This window comes from Schistocerca gregaria, chromosome X (genome assembly GCF_023897955.1).
Source record: "Schistocerca gregaria isolate iqSchGreg1 chromosome X, iqSchGreg1.2, whole genome shotgun sequence".
NCBI classification, from domain to species: domain Eukaryota; kingdom Metazoa; phylum Arthropoda; class Insecta; order Orthoptera; family Acrididae; genus Schistocerca; species Schistocerca gregaria.
The window spans coordinates 620,079,506-620,097,389 of record NC_064931.1 but is presented as its reverse complement, the minus strand read 5'-3'; the positions used below and the strand labels follow the sequence as shown (position 1 = coordinate 620,097,389).

The 17,884-nt window shown below is 40.7% G+C and overlaps 1 protein-coding gene across 1 annotated transcript in view; it reads right to left on the bottom strand.

Moving 5' to 3' along the window:
• The window catches only part of LOC126299076 (protein Hook homolog 3-like), a 197,136-nt gene that overhangs the window by 23,399 nt on the left and 155,853 nt on the right, over positions 1-17,884 (bottom strand). The window contains exons 11-12 of the mRNA XM_049990746.1: positions 15,759-15,899; positions 7,503-7,690 (exon numbers count right to left, since the gene is read on the bottom strand). Of these exons, the coding sequence (XP_049846703.1) occupies positions 7,503-7,690; positions 15,759-15,899 (329 nt within the window). The remainder of the gene's footprint in view (positions 1-7,502; positions 7,691-15,758; positions 15,900-17,884) is intronic.

Here is a 17,884-nt window from a genome sequence, read left to right as displayed (position 1 = left end):
GGAAAAAGTTGGCAGTAAAACAAGTATGAAATTCTACAAGAGTTTCATATTGACATCCACAGAGCACCAGTACAGAATAAAGGTAGCAATAAATCGTATTGGAGGTGCGAGAATGTCTTAAAATTGCTTTACTGATTGCCTCCATCGAAATTAGAACCGAAAACAAACCAGACCTCCCTTGCAATAGCAAACACCTTTAAACACCTTTCACTACTCTAGCATACAACCCAGGAAAACAACCCTCTATTATTACCCCAGACATTAATAAGCTAGCAATTTCGCAATGAAAATGGCAAAATGATCTGCAGTTTCTGTTGCACAGAGCTTTCTGGGCTCAAAAACATGAATTTTCTACCTTTATGTCACCACTTATGTGAAATCATTTGGGATGTTTATGGAAATAACAAAATACTGTTATTAGTGATTAAATTTAGTAGGATAATTCTGCACCACTGCAGGAAATAAACGGCGACATAACTGCCAAATGTATACAATGGTTAGAATTCTCCATTAGACTCACCACAGCCAGAAAACGTTCATTAGCCGAAGTGTTTCTTAAGCCAGCTAGCAATGGGAATTCTAGCACTTCTAAAATGTGGTGACATTAATACTGATACCTGAATTACCCAGCGTATAGGCAAATGGATTTTATTTGTATTCTTGTAGACGTGATTTGGATCAACAGTGTAGCTACGATTAATATGCTGATGTATCGACCGCAACTAGAACATTTCGAATAAAGAGTAGGGGGATTTTTTTATGCGGCCCTCATCTTTGGTAACTGTCGTAGCTATTTTCGTTGTTTGGATTGGTAAAAATGAAACCCTGCTAGTCTCACTTTCTTGACTGTCTATCTGTCTACCCAACTCTTAAAACCCATTTATCTCGAGTAATACATAATAAGACATAATAAGCGGAAATGTATCACACTTCCTGTGGTATACAGTCCCTTGGTGGTGTAAAATGTGAGCTTCTATGTCAATGCAATCTAAAGACATGGCCATTTATGTAAAGAAAATTTACGTGAAAGGTCAAAAAATGGCTCAGAACTATGTGGCCAAACTTCGTAGGTCATCAGTCCCCTAGACCTAGAACTACTTAAACTTACCTAACCTAACACATACACACCTCTGCTGACACTGCTTAGTATTGCGTATAACCTCCTACGGCTTCCACAACGGCTCGAAGTCTGTTGGGCTTTGAGCCCACAAATCTAGCCACATAATTAGGAGATTCCAGTAACTCATTCCAAGTGTCATGAATCACATCAGAAATCTGTCAGTGAGTCGACAGTGACTGTCCCTTTTCCCGTATTACTCTGACCATTTTCTGGCCAAATATTCTAAATGGGATTCATGTCAGCTCCTTTAGGTGGCCATTCCATTACAGTAATATTACTATGGTCATAGAACCACCTCTTGACCACACGCGCCATATGAATAGGCGAGCGATCTTGTTGGAACATGATCTGATCATCACCAAATCTTGCCGTCACAGAAGGCAACATCACGTTCTCCAGAATTGGTATGTAATTGCGTGCATCGAGTCTTCCTTCCACTTCCCACAGGACCCCATACCCTTTAGCCAATATCCATAATATACCATTACTGACTCCCTTCCACTCCTTCGGCAACTGTAAATATATTTTGTACTATACCTAGCACCTTTTGGCTGGTAAACAAGTACTTTTCTAGTTGATGGCATAGAGAAAACTTTTTCGTCTGTGAAAATCATTCACCTTCAAAACTGGAGAGGTTTGTCGACATTTTCAGCAGCAAAAGCAAGGCGGGCTTCTCTGTGGGAAACAGTCAATGTCTCTTTCACAGCAACGTTTCTTGCTCTCAGTCCACCTTCTCTTAGACAACGAGTGACGGTCTTACTGCTAACATTGAAACCCAATGTCTGCAGAGTTTGTCGTGCGTTGACAAATGAGTGGTTCTAACTGAAATGGTGCATCTGCCGATCTTGAGCTACTGTTGTTTTGCAGCAGTGTCTACGAGGCCTTCCATCCAGGTTACCAACTCTTCCTTTCATCTAATCCACCTGGCTACCGTCGACTTGTGAAGACCCGTAGTTCTTGCTATATAGCCATTTGAAAATCCCTCTGCATGGAGTGCTATTATAGCGCCCTTGTCTGCCTCAGCCAGGTGGGCCATTCAGTGTTGACTGAATGATTCGTCATGGTCAATATCTGCTGCGAAAACGGCAATAGTAGGAAACAGACTCCTCCATGACTGCAGCCATAATGCAATGGCCAAATATGTGTAACACGGAAATCGATGGTATAAACATTCGTAGATAATTCAGAGAGTGAAGGAGAGGGGGGGAAAAAAGGAACAACCAGGTTTTGAACTTGCAGCACAAAGTTCTGAAGTCATGACAGTAGCCGATGAGCCACCCCTTCAATTGAATACTTACATGCTAAAAGGTATCTCAACTATAGCGACAGCGCATTGAAAACTTTGACCCTCATTTTCTCAGAAGTGGTCGAGTGTATGCAGATAAGCCAAGACACGTGTTCGCTTATTTTGTCCCCTCATTCACTGAGCGAAGTTTCAGCAAGATCAGGGTATGACACTTGGTGGGTCCCCTCGTAAATGGCGTGCATAACGATTCAGTAGACAAAATGCGTCCACTTTCCTCGACTACTTATTAACATGTTAGGAAATTTACGTTCCCGTAGTGGCGGTTTGCTTAATGAGGGCTGGTTTTCCTGATAACGATCTATTAATGGACTTTGCTCCTAATTTATGCTACTGTGTAGTAGACCTACTGCAATGACCTACTGCAATGACATGAACTGGAAATGTTTGTTTATTTGGATAGTCCACTTCTTAGTTGCCATATTTCGCTATAATATTTTCCTTTGTTTCAAAAGGCAAGTTTAGATGACCACTGCAACTTGGTAACATCAGTAACAATTTAATAATTTGAAACAGTTATGTGTGGTGTACGAGGGGTATACTCTGTTGAATGAGAAATACATTAAACACCAAAGCTGCATACAGTAACAATAAATAACTTTCGCTTACATGACAAAACACAACTAAACTACCACGTAATCCTCTTATCTGAAACGTGGTTAAAACCACACATATCCTCTGCATCTATTAATTTCCCAGGGTACACATTTCTTAGGGCAGACAGATCAGAAAAGCGAGGTGGTGGGGTCGGCGCGAATATAGGAACAGATCTCAAAGCGAAAGTCTTATGTACGTCAAACCCTGCTGAAGAAAAGAGGCTGAATTCATGTTCATTGAAATAAATATACAAAGTCGGAAGTTCTTGATTGGCATCGTGTACAAGCCACCAAAAATAAGCTCAATGAGTTCCTTTCAGTCGGAATTACATTCACTTCAGTGTCAATACGAACATGTCATCATAATGGGTGACTTGAACATAGACCTGCTAAGAGACACTCCCTCCGCAATAAACCTAAGAAGACTGTTTAGTTGCAATAGCATGAACATTCTTCCATTACAACCTACACACCATACGGCGCACAGTCATACTCTTATAGACGTAATTGCAATGAAACAGACTGACAAAGTAAAAGATGTTGGTTAAACATCGGCCCCTGGCCTCTCAGCACATGATGTGATATTCCTGGCCTACTCTGGGCAGCCCCCAAGGATCAAATCGCATTACATAACTTGTAGGAACATGAAACGTATTGACCTTGACATTCTAACAGCTGATTGCTCAGAAATCTCATGGCATCAAATAATCAGAGAACCTACAATTGATGGCAAAATTAATGAACTTGGTGATAAACTCACTGCCCTCTATGACAAACATGCACCTGTATGCACAATCCCCGTACGAAAATCTCCTGCTCCATGGCTGACAGCTGAATTACGTCAAATGATGACTAATAGGGATGCTGCCCACAGGCGTTTCAAGGCAGATCCGAAACCTGAGCGTTTCAAAGAATATAGAAAGCTATGGAACAGAGTGAAACAATGCATTTGCAATGCTAAAATCAGGCCCTCTCGCTCCCTTGTATGTAGCGATCTGACGCCCACGACTCTATGGAAGAATTTCCGTAGCTTGGGGGTCGGAAAGGCAAAATCGTAAACTACTTTTCATGTGTCAGCTAACGAATTAAATAATTCTTCTCTGCAACTCTGAATACCCGCATGGCTGATAACTACCGTCCACAAGAATCCCCAAACTGGATAACTAACAATGATACCTTCCATCTAAAACATGTAACAACAAATATGGCAAGAAAAGCAATAATGAGAATCTCTTCTGATGTAATAGGCAACGACAGTATCGGTATAACCATGATTAAGAATGTTGCCGATATCTTAGTACCTGTCTTAACTGACATATTTAATTTTCCCTCGTGAACGGAATATACCCCACTGCATGGAACAGAAGCATAATTCGACCCATCCATAAGATCGAAAAACCGCAACTGCCTAGTGATTACCGACCAATTAGCATACTGCCTGCTCTTCCCAAAGCACTTGAATATATTGTCCATGACCAAATCACTGAACACTTGCATGAATTCAGCCTGTATGACAAATTTCAATCCGGTTTCCGTAAACATCACAGCACAAACACTGCTCTAATTAAAGTGACTGATGACCTGAAACATGCCATCGACAATCGAAAGGCAACAATATTGACGCTGCTGGACTTCAGCAAAGCTTTTGTCACTGTTAACTTTCACATATTGCTCAGAAAAATGCAACAGCTTAATTTCTCAGATAGTGCAGTGAGATGGTTTGAAAGCTACTTAAAAGACAGACAGCTATGTGTTGTCTGCGTAAATGAAAAATCTTCCTGGAAACATGTTTCCTCGGGAGTGCCACAAGGATCAGTCTTAGGACCACTTTCGTTTTCTTTATATGTCAACGATATTTCGTTGGTTCTGTCCTCCTGTAAGTATCATTTCTATGCCGACGACCTCCAGCTCTACCTAAGTGTCAGACCTGAAGAAGTAAACACTCCAATCACACAGATGAATGATGATCTGTCTTCAGTAGTGACATGGGCGAAAAACCTGGGGCTTAAACTAAATGCAAAAAAGATGCAAGTAATCTTAATAGCCCATCAGAAATTAATAAGTTCAGATTTCCACGAATGCCTACCTCCTATTCTGCTTGATGGTACTCCAATACCATATCAGAAAACAGTTAAGAACTTGGGTGTAACTCTGGATGAGCATCTCAACTGGGCGGAGAATACAGTCGCAATGTGCCGAAAGACGTCTGCTTGTCTCTATGCTCTCAAAAAGTTTTGGAACATATTTCCACAGGACTTGAAATGCCAGCTCGTGCAAGCACTCGTTCTACCGAACCTCCACCATTGTGATGTAACTCAACAAGGCATGAGTAGTGAAAACAAAAGACGGCTAGAACTAACCATGAATGCCTGTGTGCGTTACACCTGCAACATTTGCTGATATGATCATGTTAGTGCTTCATACTCCGACCTAGGGTGGCTGCGACCGGACAAATTGCGTGACTACCACACTCTATGTCTACTTCACCGACTAATTGTCGTGCAAGCACCCCAGTACCTTGCTTCAGAGATTGAAAACCTGTCATGCCATCATAATCGAAACACCAGGTCACTCTTATAAAACAAGCCCAAGTTGGCATTTACTTATAAACATAACGTAGTTTTGCAGCACAATATGAAAGGGGTCTTAGCAGTGTTATCCTCTAAAATTATCCTCTACAGTATCCATGAGTGAAAATGTGGCAGTGCAGCGAGAGAGACTCCTCAATCAAAAACCAGCTGGCCAAAGTTTTTCAGTAGCTTACTTGATGTGGAATACATTTACATTTACTATCTACATGAGTATTTATTTTATTTACAGCTAATACATTAAAACACAAGGCTTTATTTTCTATCCAATTACTTCAATTTCTGAAATGTATCTAATTTCTGTAGTAAACGCAAAATTCTACAAGCCTTTAGTTAAAACTGTGGAATCATATGCTAACAGTAAAAAGTAATTATGCCCGTTGTGTGAAAAATATCAGCAAATTCATGAAACTTGAGCGTCTCCCAGTGTATCAAGTGTCCAAATACATTTACTTCAGGAACAGCTACATGTAACACAGCAGGCAATTTGCTACAAACACAGAACCTGAACTGAATTTTATCTGAAGCAATAAGATGTACTACTCCCATTTCTATAGCCCTTGATCTAATCAGATACAAACATATGTAAAGTGATCATGTCTTCCTGTTCCCTTGGGAAAGACGATGCTGAAACCTAATTATAGAGTAAAAGGAAAGAATGAGATAACTTTCATTCATGCCGAATATCACAGTCCCCCCAGAAATAGCGATTTTCAGCTTAACAATATCAACATCTGATTTCAGCCAAGTTCACATTGCAATTAGGCAAATTATCATCATCTTCAGATTCCCACTATGGTAGCAGGTCCTTTGTGTCTTATTATTCGTGGTCTGTCACTTCCTTTTTACTGCTGCTGTATGTGCTGTCATCGAGCATACTGTCCACAATTTTAAATCTCTTCCCCCGTGCTTTTAAATCTCCTCCTCCATCACTTCCTCTTCCCTTCCACGTATCCTTCTAAGAAGGTTTCTGTAACTTCTCTCTACTTTTTTTTTAATACATGCCATATTCAGTTCTTTTTTAGTTGTTCCATCTTGGTGCCCTTTATCTAGCCAATGCCTGGTCGGAACTAGTATGTTACTTTACCCATTTTGTGAAGGATCAAGTACATCTCCATAGGCTATGGTGTCACAACCCCACAACGCATTTTAAAGTTACTGCCAGTGCCCCCATCCCCTCAGGATTCTGTTTGTGACTAGTGTAATCACATGGTTCAATGGGACACTGTTTTTCAAAGTGTCTGCACACCGCACATTTGAGGTGGATCTGTATTTACCTAGGTGGATGTTGAAAACTACCTAAAAACAACATCCACAAGGCAAATTCAATCCAGGGTTGGCATGCCTTCTCATGTCCTGGAAGCATGTGCTTTCAACATGCTTGGCTCTCCTCCATCTTCGAAATCGTTTCCTATATAACACTTTGCTTTTTTGCCCTTTTCACCTTTATGTATCCCACACTGTTCTGCTCAGGTTTTATGATTCCTTCTTTCTGCATATGTCATTATATACTGATCTTATCAAGTGGTTCTAGTGCTAATAACCACAAGTGATATCATTTTTGATATATTTCCTTTTCTCGCTATATCTTCTAAAGATCACAATTTTCAGTTTTCCCATGAAATATGCAAACTGTGATCACCATTGTAGCAGCACCTGGTGATGTGTACACCTTCTTCATTCCATTTCTGTACCTTTCTTCCAAATAGTGACTAATAAATAACATAATATACATAAAAGTGCTGCAAGGGGCAAAATAATTTTTGGAAGATTACGTCATACAGCACCACACAAGTATTTTCCAAATTACTTCAGTGACTCTGATGTGATAACACGTTAAAGGAATATGAGACCTAACATTTAATTCCTGAATCAACTTCACAGAAAATGCTTACTGTACTCATTAATTGAAGATTCAAGGTCTTCAAGCTGTGATGCCAATCGTTCCTTCTCAGACTGAATGACTCTGAGTTGTTCCTGGAGTGTGGTGACACAGTGCCGTAAACCAGTTCCACCACTGTCATCACGCTCATGTGCCTCCTCAAGTTGACTTTCTAGCTCCATAATACGTTGGTTTGCAAGTCTGAAATCACAAATAAAACCAATTGAAAAGATTATTGGACACAGAAATGGCAAAAGAAAGTTTAAAACACATAGTACAACCATGATATTACATTGGAGACACTCTAGCTTAGGCTCCATTAAACTAACACATTTGAAAAAAGTATCAGTGATGGGCCAAGTCAAGGGAAGTACCAAGTTAAAAAATTATATTCTGAATAACTAAATAACTGCAACATTTGTCACTGTCCAATCTGTTACAGCAGATAATGATTATGATCACTTCCTGAAATATGTTATCTCGAGTATATTCATACTGATACTTTTGATATTTACTTTTTTATTAATTTTCTCTGGTAAGGTTATATATTGTCACACAGACGTTTACTATTTAAATGTCACAGGTGTAATATCTTGGCTCCTGTAGTAAATACAAATGACTAGCCCAAAAAGCTACACTGAATTCCGGGTCAGCTTTGCTGGCTACTGTCCTCTCATTACCCAACTTCACTTGTTCTTTAGTGGAAAAAGTATCAAAATTCACTTTAATACATCTGAATCTACTCCCGACCACCAGTTTGTTTTTATTGAAAGCTTCATTTGCTTTACATGTGCAAACAATCTTAACAGCATTCCCAGGGTTTGAATTTTTATTTTCCTCTTTTCAATAGCCACACAGAAACTAATAATATTATGATTCTGTCACATCTTTGTTTACTGATGGAAGTTTCTATGATTTCTCTTTCAATACTCTGTTGTTTGCTGCTGTGGTCTTCATTTCAATGACTAGCTTGGTGCAACTCTCTATGCTGTCGATCCTGTGCCAGTCTCTTCATCTCTGCACAATTACTGCAACCTACATCTATCTGAACCTCCTTTCTTCATTCAAGCCTTGTTTTGCCCCTACAGTTTTTACACCCACACTTCTTTCCATTATCAATTTGAAAATTCCTTGACACCTCCAGATGTGTCTTATCAACCAATCCCTTCTTTTACTCAAGTTGTGACACCAATTTCACTTCTCCTCTGTTCGGTTCAGTATTTCCTAACAAGTTATCTGATTTATCTATTTAATCTTTCAGCATTCTCCTGTTGCATCACTTTCAAAAGCTTCAATTCTCTTCTTGCTTGAGCTGTGTATCATCCACATTTCACTTCCGTACAGGGCTACTGGGCAGACAAATACTTTCCTAATCTTTATATTTATTTAATGTTAATAAATTCTCTTGCTAAAAAATGCTTATCTTGCTATTGTCAGTCTACGTTTTATATCCTCACCATCAATTAATTGCTGCTCAAACAGAAAACTCATCTACTACTTTTAGCATTTCATTTTCTAACTTGCCAGATTTAATCCGATTACATTATATTGCCCTCTTTTCACTTTTCTCAAGACACTATACATCTCATTCAACTGATCTTCTAGGCATTTGATACCTTCAACAGAATTACAATGGCACTGGCAAACCTCAGTGTTTTTATTTCTTCTGCCTGAAATTTAATTCCCTTTCTAAATTTCCCCTTGGTTTCCTTAACAGTTAGCACAATATAGAGACTGAATAGTGCTGGAGACAGGCTACAGCCCTGTCTCACTTCCATTTCAACTACTGCTTGCCTTCAATTCTTATAACTACAATCTTGTCTTTGCACAAGTAGAAGATAAACTTTCACTCTCTGTATTTTATTCCTGATACCTGCTATTTCAGTAACCTGTGTACACTGTTCTTCCAAGCTTCCACACAAGTATCTATGATTCAGGATTCACTAAACATCAGAACCAAAGGTGTACAATGTGTCCCAACCTTTTAGGGTCAAAATTGTACATATGGTGCAGAATCATAAACCTGGGACAGTCAGAAATGAAAAATTAATTTTTTCTTAGCATAAAAAACTGACACGCATAATTCAATCATGGTAGCAGCAAATAAGGTCCTAACAGATAACTTTAAGGAATTCGAAGTCACAACCTGACAGAGAAATGTTGCTAGTGATCTGATAGCAGAATAGTGTACGGATATTATTCCAGCCATAGCTGTTTTGGCAGTTGAAAATATCACTGCTACTGAAAGAAGCCTTGTCCGTGGAAAATTTAAATCACTGAAGTTTGGCACTGCAGTACTGTTCTGGGTAATCCATTCACAAAGCTGACGTCAGAGCTTGAAATCATTTGGTATTATTGCTTCTACAAACTGTTTGTTATACAGGTATTACTGCTGCTCCACCAATACCCTGCACATTATATTCTTCTAAGTGTGCAGTTACTGGCAAGCTGACAGGTTCTTATTGATGTATCTCTCCCCACATAACCAAGCATGATCTCCTCAAATTCTACACTTTTGCTGAGAATCTTGGCTGGCTCTCCTGTGACTTGAGTGACACTGTTCCTCAGACACTGATGTGACAGAAGTCATGGGATAGTGATATGCATATATAAAGATGGTGGTAGTATAGTGTGCACAAGGTATAAAAAGACAGTGCATAGATGGAGCTGTCATATGTAATCAAGTGATTCATATGAAAAGGTTTCCGACATGATTATGACTGCACAACGGGAATTAACAGACTCTGAACACGGAATTGTAAATGAAGCTGGACACATGGGACATTGCGTTTCGGAAATCCTTAGGGAAGTCAATATTTTGTGATCTACAGTGTCAAGAGTGTGCTGAGAATACCAAATTTCAGGCATTACCTCTCACCACGGACAACGCAGTGGTTGATGGTCTTCACTTAATGACTGAGAGAAGCGGCAGTTGTAGAAAGTTGTCAATGCTAACAGACAAGCAACAGCGCATGGAAATAACTGCAGAAATCAATGTGGGACATGTGATGAACATATCCATTCGGACAGTGCAGCAAACTTGGTGTTCACGGGCTACGGCAGCAGACGACTGACATGAGTGCCTTTTCTAACAGCAAGACATCACCTGTAGTGCCTCTTCTGGACTTGTGACCATATCGATTGGACCCTACATGACTGGAAAAATGCAGGCTGGTTAGATGTGTCCCAATTTCAGTTGGTAAGAACCGATGGTAGAGTTTGAGTGTGATGCAGACCCCAAGAAGTTGTGGACCCATTATCAACAAGGTCTGTGCAAGCTGGTGGTGGCTCCATAATGGTGCGGGGCTGTATTTACATGGAATGGATTGGGTCCTCAGGATGTTCAGCTACTTGGAGACCATTTGCCACCACTCATCGATGTCACATTCCCAAACAACAATGGAATTTTTATGGATGACAATGTGCATCATCATCGGGCCACAATTGTTTGCTATTGGTTTGAAGAACATTCTGGACAATCTGAGTGAATGGTTTGGCCACCCAGATCACCTGACATGAATCCCACTGAACACATATGGGACATGATCGAGAGGTCAGTTTCTGCACAAAATCCTGCACTGGCACTACTTTCACAATTATAGACAGCTATAGAGGCAGCATTGTTCAATATTTGTTCAGAGGATTTTCAGTGACTTGTTGAATCCATGTGATGTCAAGTATCTGCACTACGCCTGGCAAAAGGAGGTCGGACATGATATTAGGAGGTATACCACGACTTTTGTTACTGCAGTGTATGTTTCAATCTGTGGTAATGAGGCAGTTTGCATACAAACACCTCATGTGCACTGATTATTGAAGACCTCATGCCAGCCGTAATATTTATTTCTGACTATTGGTGCCTGATTTCAAAATTGTCAGTTTATGATCTTCTACTGACCCTAAAGATTTGGGACACACCACAAATTCAGTCACAAAGGAATGACTCCAAGACAATTGCAATCAACACAAATATCATGTACTGTACACCAGGAGATGAGAAACAACAAAACACCTGACAAAAAAACAAGTGTAAATCACTCAGCTGTTGAGACAGTCTACCACACATATGAAGGGATATGCTTCACATTCTTTCGACACTGACACTTGTAATCACATTCTTGCATCTGTAGAAGTCACCCAGTACTCTATCATAGCCAACATGCTTGTCAGGTTCCAGAATCAACATAGGGATATAAGTCACTTGTGATACAAAGTACCATTGTACTCTTTTATGATAGAAATCTACTGGTGAGAATGGTAATACACTGTAAGGATTTTGAATCACATGATCCCCATATAAGATGTAAAACTGCCAATACTCTTCAGTAGTGGTAGACACAGAAGGAGATAGCTACATCTAATCTACATTTACATTCATCCTCTGCAAGCCAATGCATGGTGCATAGCCATTTCTTTTCTGATCCATCCACAAACAGAGTGACAGAAAAAAAACAGTCTATATGCCTCTGTATGAGTCTTAATTTCTCTTATTTTCATGATCCTTAATAAAAATGTACATTGGTGACAGTAGAATTGTCCTGTAGTCAGTTTTAAATGTTGGTTCTCTAAATTTTCTCAATACAGTGTTTTCCCAAATGAATGTTGTCTTCCCTCTAGGGAGTCCCACACGAGTTCCCCAAGTATCTCTGTAATACACGCATGTTGATTGAACCTACTGATAACAAATCCAGCAGCCAGTTTCTGAATTGCTTTGATGTCTTCCTTCAATATGACCTGGTGGAGATCTCAAACACTTGAACAGTACTCAAGAATGGGTTGCACTAGCATTCTTGTTGTGATCTCCTTTACAGATGATCTACACTTTCCTAAAATTGTTCCAATAAACCGAAGTTGACCATTCACCTTATGTACCATAGCTGTTAACATGCTCGTTCTATTTCATATCACTTTGCAATGTTGGATCTAGATATTTAATTTAGGCAACTGTGTCAAGCAACACAACACTAACACTGTATTTGAACACTAAAGAATTGTTTTTCCCACTCATCTGCTTCAATTTACATTTTTCTACATTTACAGCATGCTGCCATTCATCACACAAACTAGAAAGTTATCTCATATCATCCTACAGTCACTCAGTGACGACACTCTCCATACACCATAGCATTGTCAGAAAACAGCTGCAACATGTTGCTCTCCCTGTCAGTCGGATCATTTATGTATAGAGAGAATAAGAGAGGTCCTATCACACTTCCCTGGAGTCCTACCAATACCCCTGTCTCTGATGAATGCTCACAGTCGAGGATCACATATGTGGTTCTATTACTTAAGAAGTCTTCAAGCCACTAACATATATGGGAACCTGTTCCATATGGTGACAAACTCTTTCCGTAAACACAGAAATATGTAATCTGCCTGTTGCCCTTCATCCATAGTTCAAAGGATATCATGTGAGAAAAGTGCAAGCTGAGTTTCACATACGTGATGCTTTGTAAATATATGCTGATTTTTGGACAGAAGTTTTTCTGTCTCAAGGAAATGTATTATACCCTAACTCAAAATATGTTCAAGATTTCTGCAGCAAACCAATGTTAAGGATATTGATCCGTAATTCTGTGGGTCCCTTTTACTCTTCTTATTTATACAAGAGCCACCTGAGCTTTTTTTCAGTTACTTCAGACTTTGCATTGAGCAAGAGATTTGTGATAAATACAGGCTGAGAAAGAGGTTAATGCCACAGAGCACTCTCTGCAAAACTGAATTGGGATTCCATTTGGACCTGGTGACTTAATTGTTTTCAACTCTTTCAGTTGCTTCCATGCCACAGGCATGCCTATTAATATGTCCTCTTTATCAGAGTCTGTGCGACTGTTAAATGATGATAGATTTGTAGGACCCAACACAAAATTTAATACTTCACTTTCCTTTTACTGGCTCCTATTGCCACACCAGACTCATCAATGAATGACTGGATAGAAGCCTTTGACTTGCTTATCAGTTTTAATGAGGACCAGAATTTTCTGAGGTTCTCAGCAAAATCTTTTGCTAAGGTGTAAGAGTGGAAGTGGTTGTATGCTTCACACATTAATCTTTCCTGTGCATGGCATTAGTGAAAGTATGTGATGACAAAAGGCTAAACTGTTATATGACTGGGCTAATTGAAACTTGAACCTGATATCTATACATATAAATTTTGTTAATGAAATAATATATAAAAAAATTGTTGACCAAGACTAGATATTTTAAGTCAGTAAAATATGATTGACATTATGTCCACAAATAAATAATTTTTAAAACAGGCTCCTGTTTCAAATGCAAGGTGTTCTGTTACAAATGACTGAAAATCTATTTGCAGTCACAATTAAAGAGAATTACACTCCTGGAAATTGAAATAAGAACACCGTGAATTCATTGTCCCAGGAAGGGGAAACTTTATTGACACATTCCTGGGGTCAGATACATCACATGATCACACTGACAGAACCACAGGCACATAGACACAGGCAACAGAGCATGCACAATGTCGGCACTAGTACAGTGTATATCCACCTTTCACAGCAATGCAGGCTGCTATTCTCCCATGGAGACGATCGTAGAGATGCTGGATGTAGTCCTGTGGAACGGCTTGCCATGCCATTTCCACCTGGCGCCTCAGTTGGACCAGCGTTCGTGCTGGACGTGCAGACCGCGTGAGACGACGCTTCATCCAGTCCCAAACATGCTCAATGGGGGACAGATCCGGAGATCTTGCTGGCCAGGGTAGTTGACTTACACCTTCTAGAGCACGTTGGGTGGCACGGGATACATGCAGACGTGCATTGTCCTGTTGGAACAGCAAGTTCCCCTGCCGGTCTAGGAATGGTAGAACGATGGGTTCGATGACGGTTTGAATGTACTGTGCACTATTCAGTGTCCCCTCGACGATCACCAGAGGTGTACGGCCAGTGTAGGAGATCGCTCCCCACACCATGATGCCGGGTGTTGGCCCTGTGTGCCTCGGTCGTATGCAGTCCTGATTGTGGCACTCACCTGCACGGCACCAAACACGCATACGACCACCATTGGCACCAAGGCAGAAGCGACTCTCATTGCTGAAGACGACACGTCTCCATTCGTCCCTCCATTCACGCCTGTCGCGACACCACTGGAGGCAGGCTGAACGATGTTGGGGCGTGAGCGGAAGACGGCCTAACGGTGTGCGGCACCGTAGCCCAGCTTCATGGAGACGGTTGCGAATGGTCCTCGCCGATACCCCAGGAGCAACAGCGTCCCTAATTTCTGGGAAGTTGCGGTGCGGTCCCCTACGGCACTGCGTAGGATCCTACGGTCTTGGCGTGCATCCGTGCTTCGCTGCGGTCCGGTAACAGGTCGACGGGCACGTGCACCTTCCGCCGACCACTGGCGACAACATCGATGTACTGTGGAGACCTCACGCCCCACGTGTTGAGCAATTCGGCGGTACGTCCACCCGGCCTCCCGAATGCCCACTATACGCCCTCACTCAAAGTCCGTCAACTGCACATACGGTTCACGTCCACGCTGTCGCGGCATGCTACCAGTGTTATAGACTGCGATGGAGCTCCGTATGCCACGGCAAACTGGCTGACACTGACGGCGGCGGTGCACAAATGCTGCGCAGCTAGCGCCATCCGACGGCCAACACTGCAGTTCCTGGTGTGTCCGCTGTGCCGTGCGTGTGATCATTGCTTGTACAGCCCTCTCGCAGTGTCCGGAGCAAGTATGGTGGGTCTGACACACCGGTGTCAATGTGTTCTTTTTTCCATTTCCAGGAGTCTATATATTAACAAATATTTTTACATTTTGGACTGAAAATAAGTGATGACTTGCTTTTTATAGGATCTCACATATGTGCACAAGATACACTGAACACTTATAATGTTGAGGTTAGTAAATACAATAGATGGGTACCAGTAGCTCCATGCAAACTTCTGAAACAACAAAGTTTGTAAGTGTTTAAATTTTTCAAGCACAGTCGTATTAAAAGCAGAAAATTAGATGCCTAGGTTGAATGCTGTTCATATTATTTTACATGTGTCACTCAAATGAACAATTCGGGTGCCTGCCGCATTCTCTTGAACAAAATCCATTACAAAGCATGAGCTTACTGGACACCAGTAAATTAGTAGATTATTATAAATTGGGAAGTATTGTTAGAGAAAAACAATGACAGCCAAATCAGAGTAAATCTAAACATAAGATTAAAAAAACACAAAAGTCAAACATGTAGGATGATATTATGTAATTTTCTGCCACACATATGAAATATGGTTATTATTTAGTAAAATACCTATTATCTGCTCGGAGCTGTGAAACTCTTTTTGTCGTATCCTCAAGCATTGCCTGCACAACTGATAATTTTTCATCATCATCACCTCTCTGATTCAGTTTCAGCATCTTGTTTTCATGCTGCAGCCTCAGAAGTTTTTCCCTGCACAAATTGAAAATCAAATTATCACACATTTCATAAGCAACAATCTCATGCCTATTCTTCTGATTACATACAATGGAAACCCTAGAAAACATCAGAAAATTGTCAGGTATAGAAAGTGTTAAGATCAATCCTATTATACAGTTAATTATATATCACTACTAAGTAATTTAGCAAAAAACCTACAGAGCTCTTAAGAAAGTATAGCTTAGAAATGTAATTCTGCTTGTTCTGTCACCCATCAAAATAAAAGGAAACCACACACCCTCAGACATACACAACAAGACACAGTAGCCAAAAATCAGGCAGAGTTTTATTCCTGTACTTATGCAATCACATGAGCAATAACAGTTAACACTGTAAAGTCCAGGACATATATACAGAATTTTAGGAAACCATATAATCAGTCATCTTAGATACACAACAATATGAAAAGGAAAGATTTGCTACCCACCACCAGAGGATTCATTGAGTGGCAGACAAGCACATTGAAAAAGGGACTGCTAGACATTGTTAGTAGTTATCAGACTATATCCTTCATCAGATGTAAACACACACACACACACACACACACACACACACACACACACACACACCCACACCCACACCCACACACACACACACACACACACACACACACAACTTACACACAGACCATTGTTGTCTACGGGCATTAAGGCCCGTGTGTGACTGGGTCTGAGATGCGCAGCAACCTTTGCTGGGGTGGGCAGAGAGAGAGGGGGCGGGGGGGGGGGGGGGAGGAGGAGGAGGATAATGCGAGTACAGAAGAGGTATTGGGTGCAGACAGAGAGGGATAGCAGATTGGATAGGAGTGGGGGAATATGCTAGTGCTGCCGTGGGGATGGGCAAGGATATAGAGGAGACAACACAGTGGGCTTGCAGTTACAGTATCAGGAAAATGTATTGGGTGGGGGTGGGCAAAGGGGAGAGGAGAGAAGGTGTAGTATTACACAGGAAAGGATTTTATAGGTATACTAGTGGGATAAAAGGCATATCTACAACTGGAGTGGGAAACTTCAACGATTGCTTCACAGTCTGTGGCATCTGGGTTCTTCCCACCAACACCAGTTTTTCTGAATTGCACAGGTGTGTAAGATAGACTGAGCCAGGAAAAAATGGGAGGGGGGGGAGGGTCTGTAGAAAACTCATGAATTAGTACATCATTATAAGCAAAGATTATGAATCAAATCTGGCATTAATTTCATTATATCTATTTCCTGAATATAAAAACTGTGTGGTTTAAACATCATATAACACACAAAACATTTGCATTTCAGTCCGCAGTCAAACTTAGGAGTACTTTTAGGTGGTTAATTATTTTCTCCTCTAGCAAAAATTGTTTTAACATAAAAAGATCAAACTACACTGTGGTTCAGTTGACACATCAAACATATTAAATATATTCCTCTACAACTGGGTGATAAGCCATTGAAGTTAAGTCTGAGAGAACTACTACCTTCTCCTTCTCCTTCTCCTCCTCCTCCTCCTCCTCCTCCTCCTCCCGCCCCTCCCCCCACCCAAGTTGAGTATCTATGGCCTGCGTGGTAACAACCAATTGCATTTTAATGTCTAGGTCTTGTTCTTGTTCCAGCTTTGACTTCCTGCCAGTATCTTCTGAGCCCATCAAGAAGTGCCTGTTTATGCTCTTCACACAGAGGTCCTCTCCGTCTTTTGGACATTGATGCCATTTTAAAAGCTTCATAGTTGTTCCCCAATCTTCAAAATTTGTTCCTGTCAGGAATTTCCCTCTATGAGATACCAATCTGCCTGAGATCTTTTCCATATTCTTCAAACCATCTCGACTCTGTTTTCTTAGGTTGGGTGAAACTTGATATTCTTTTTGTTAGTCGGTCACTGTCCATCGCCATGAGATGACCGTAAAATAACAATTGTCTCCTCTTAATGGATGCTGTGATAGGTTCTGTCTTGCTGTACAAGTCCTCATTTGCTCTCATTCGCTATTG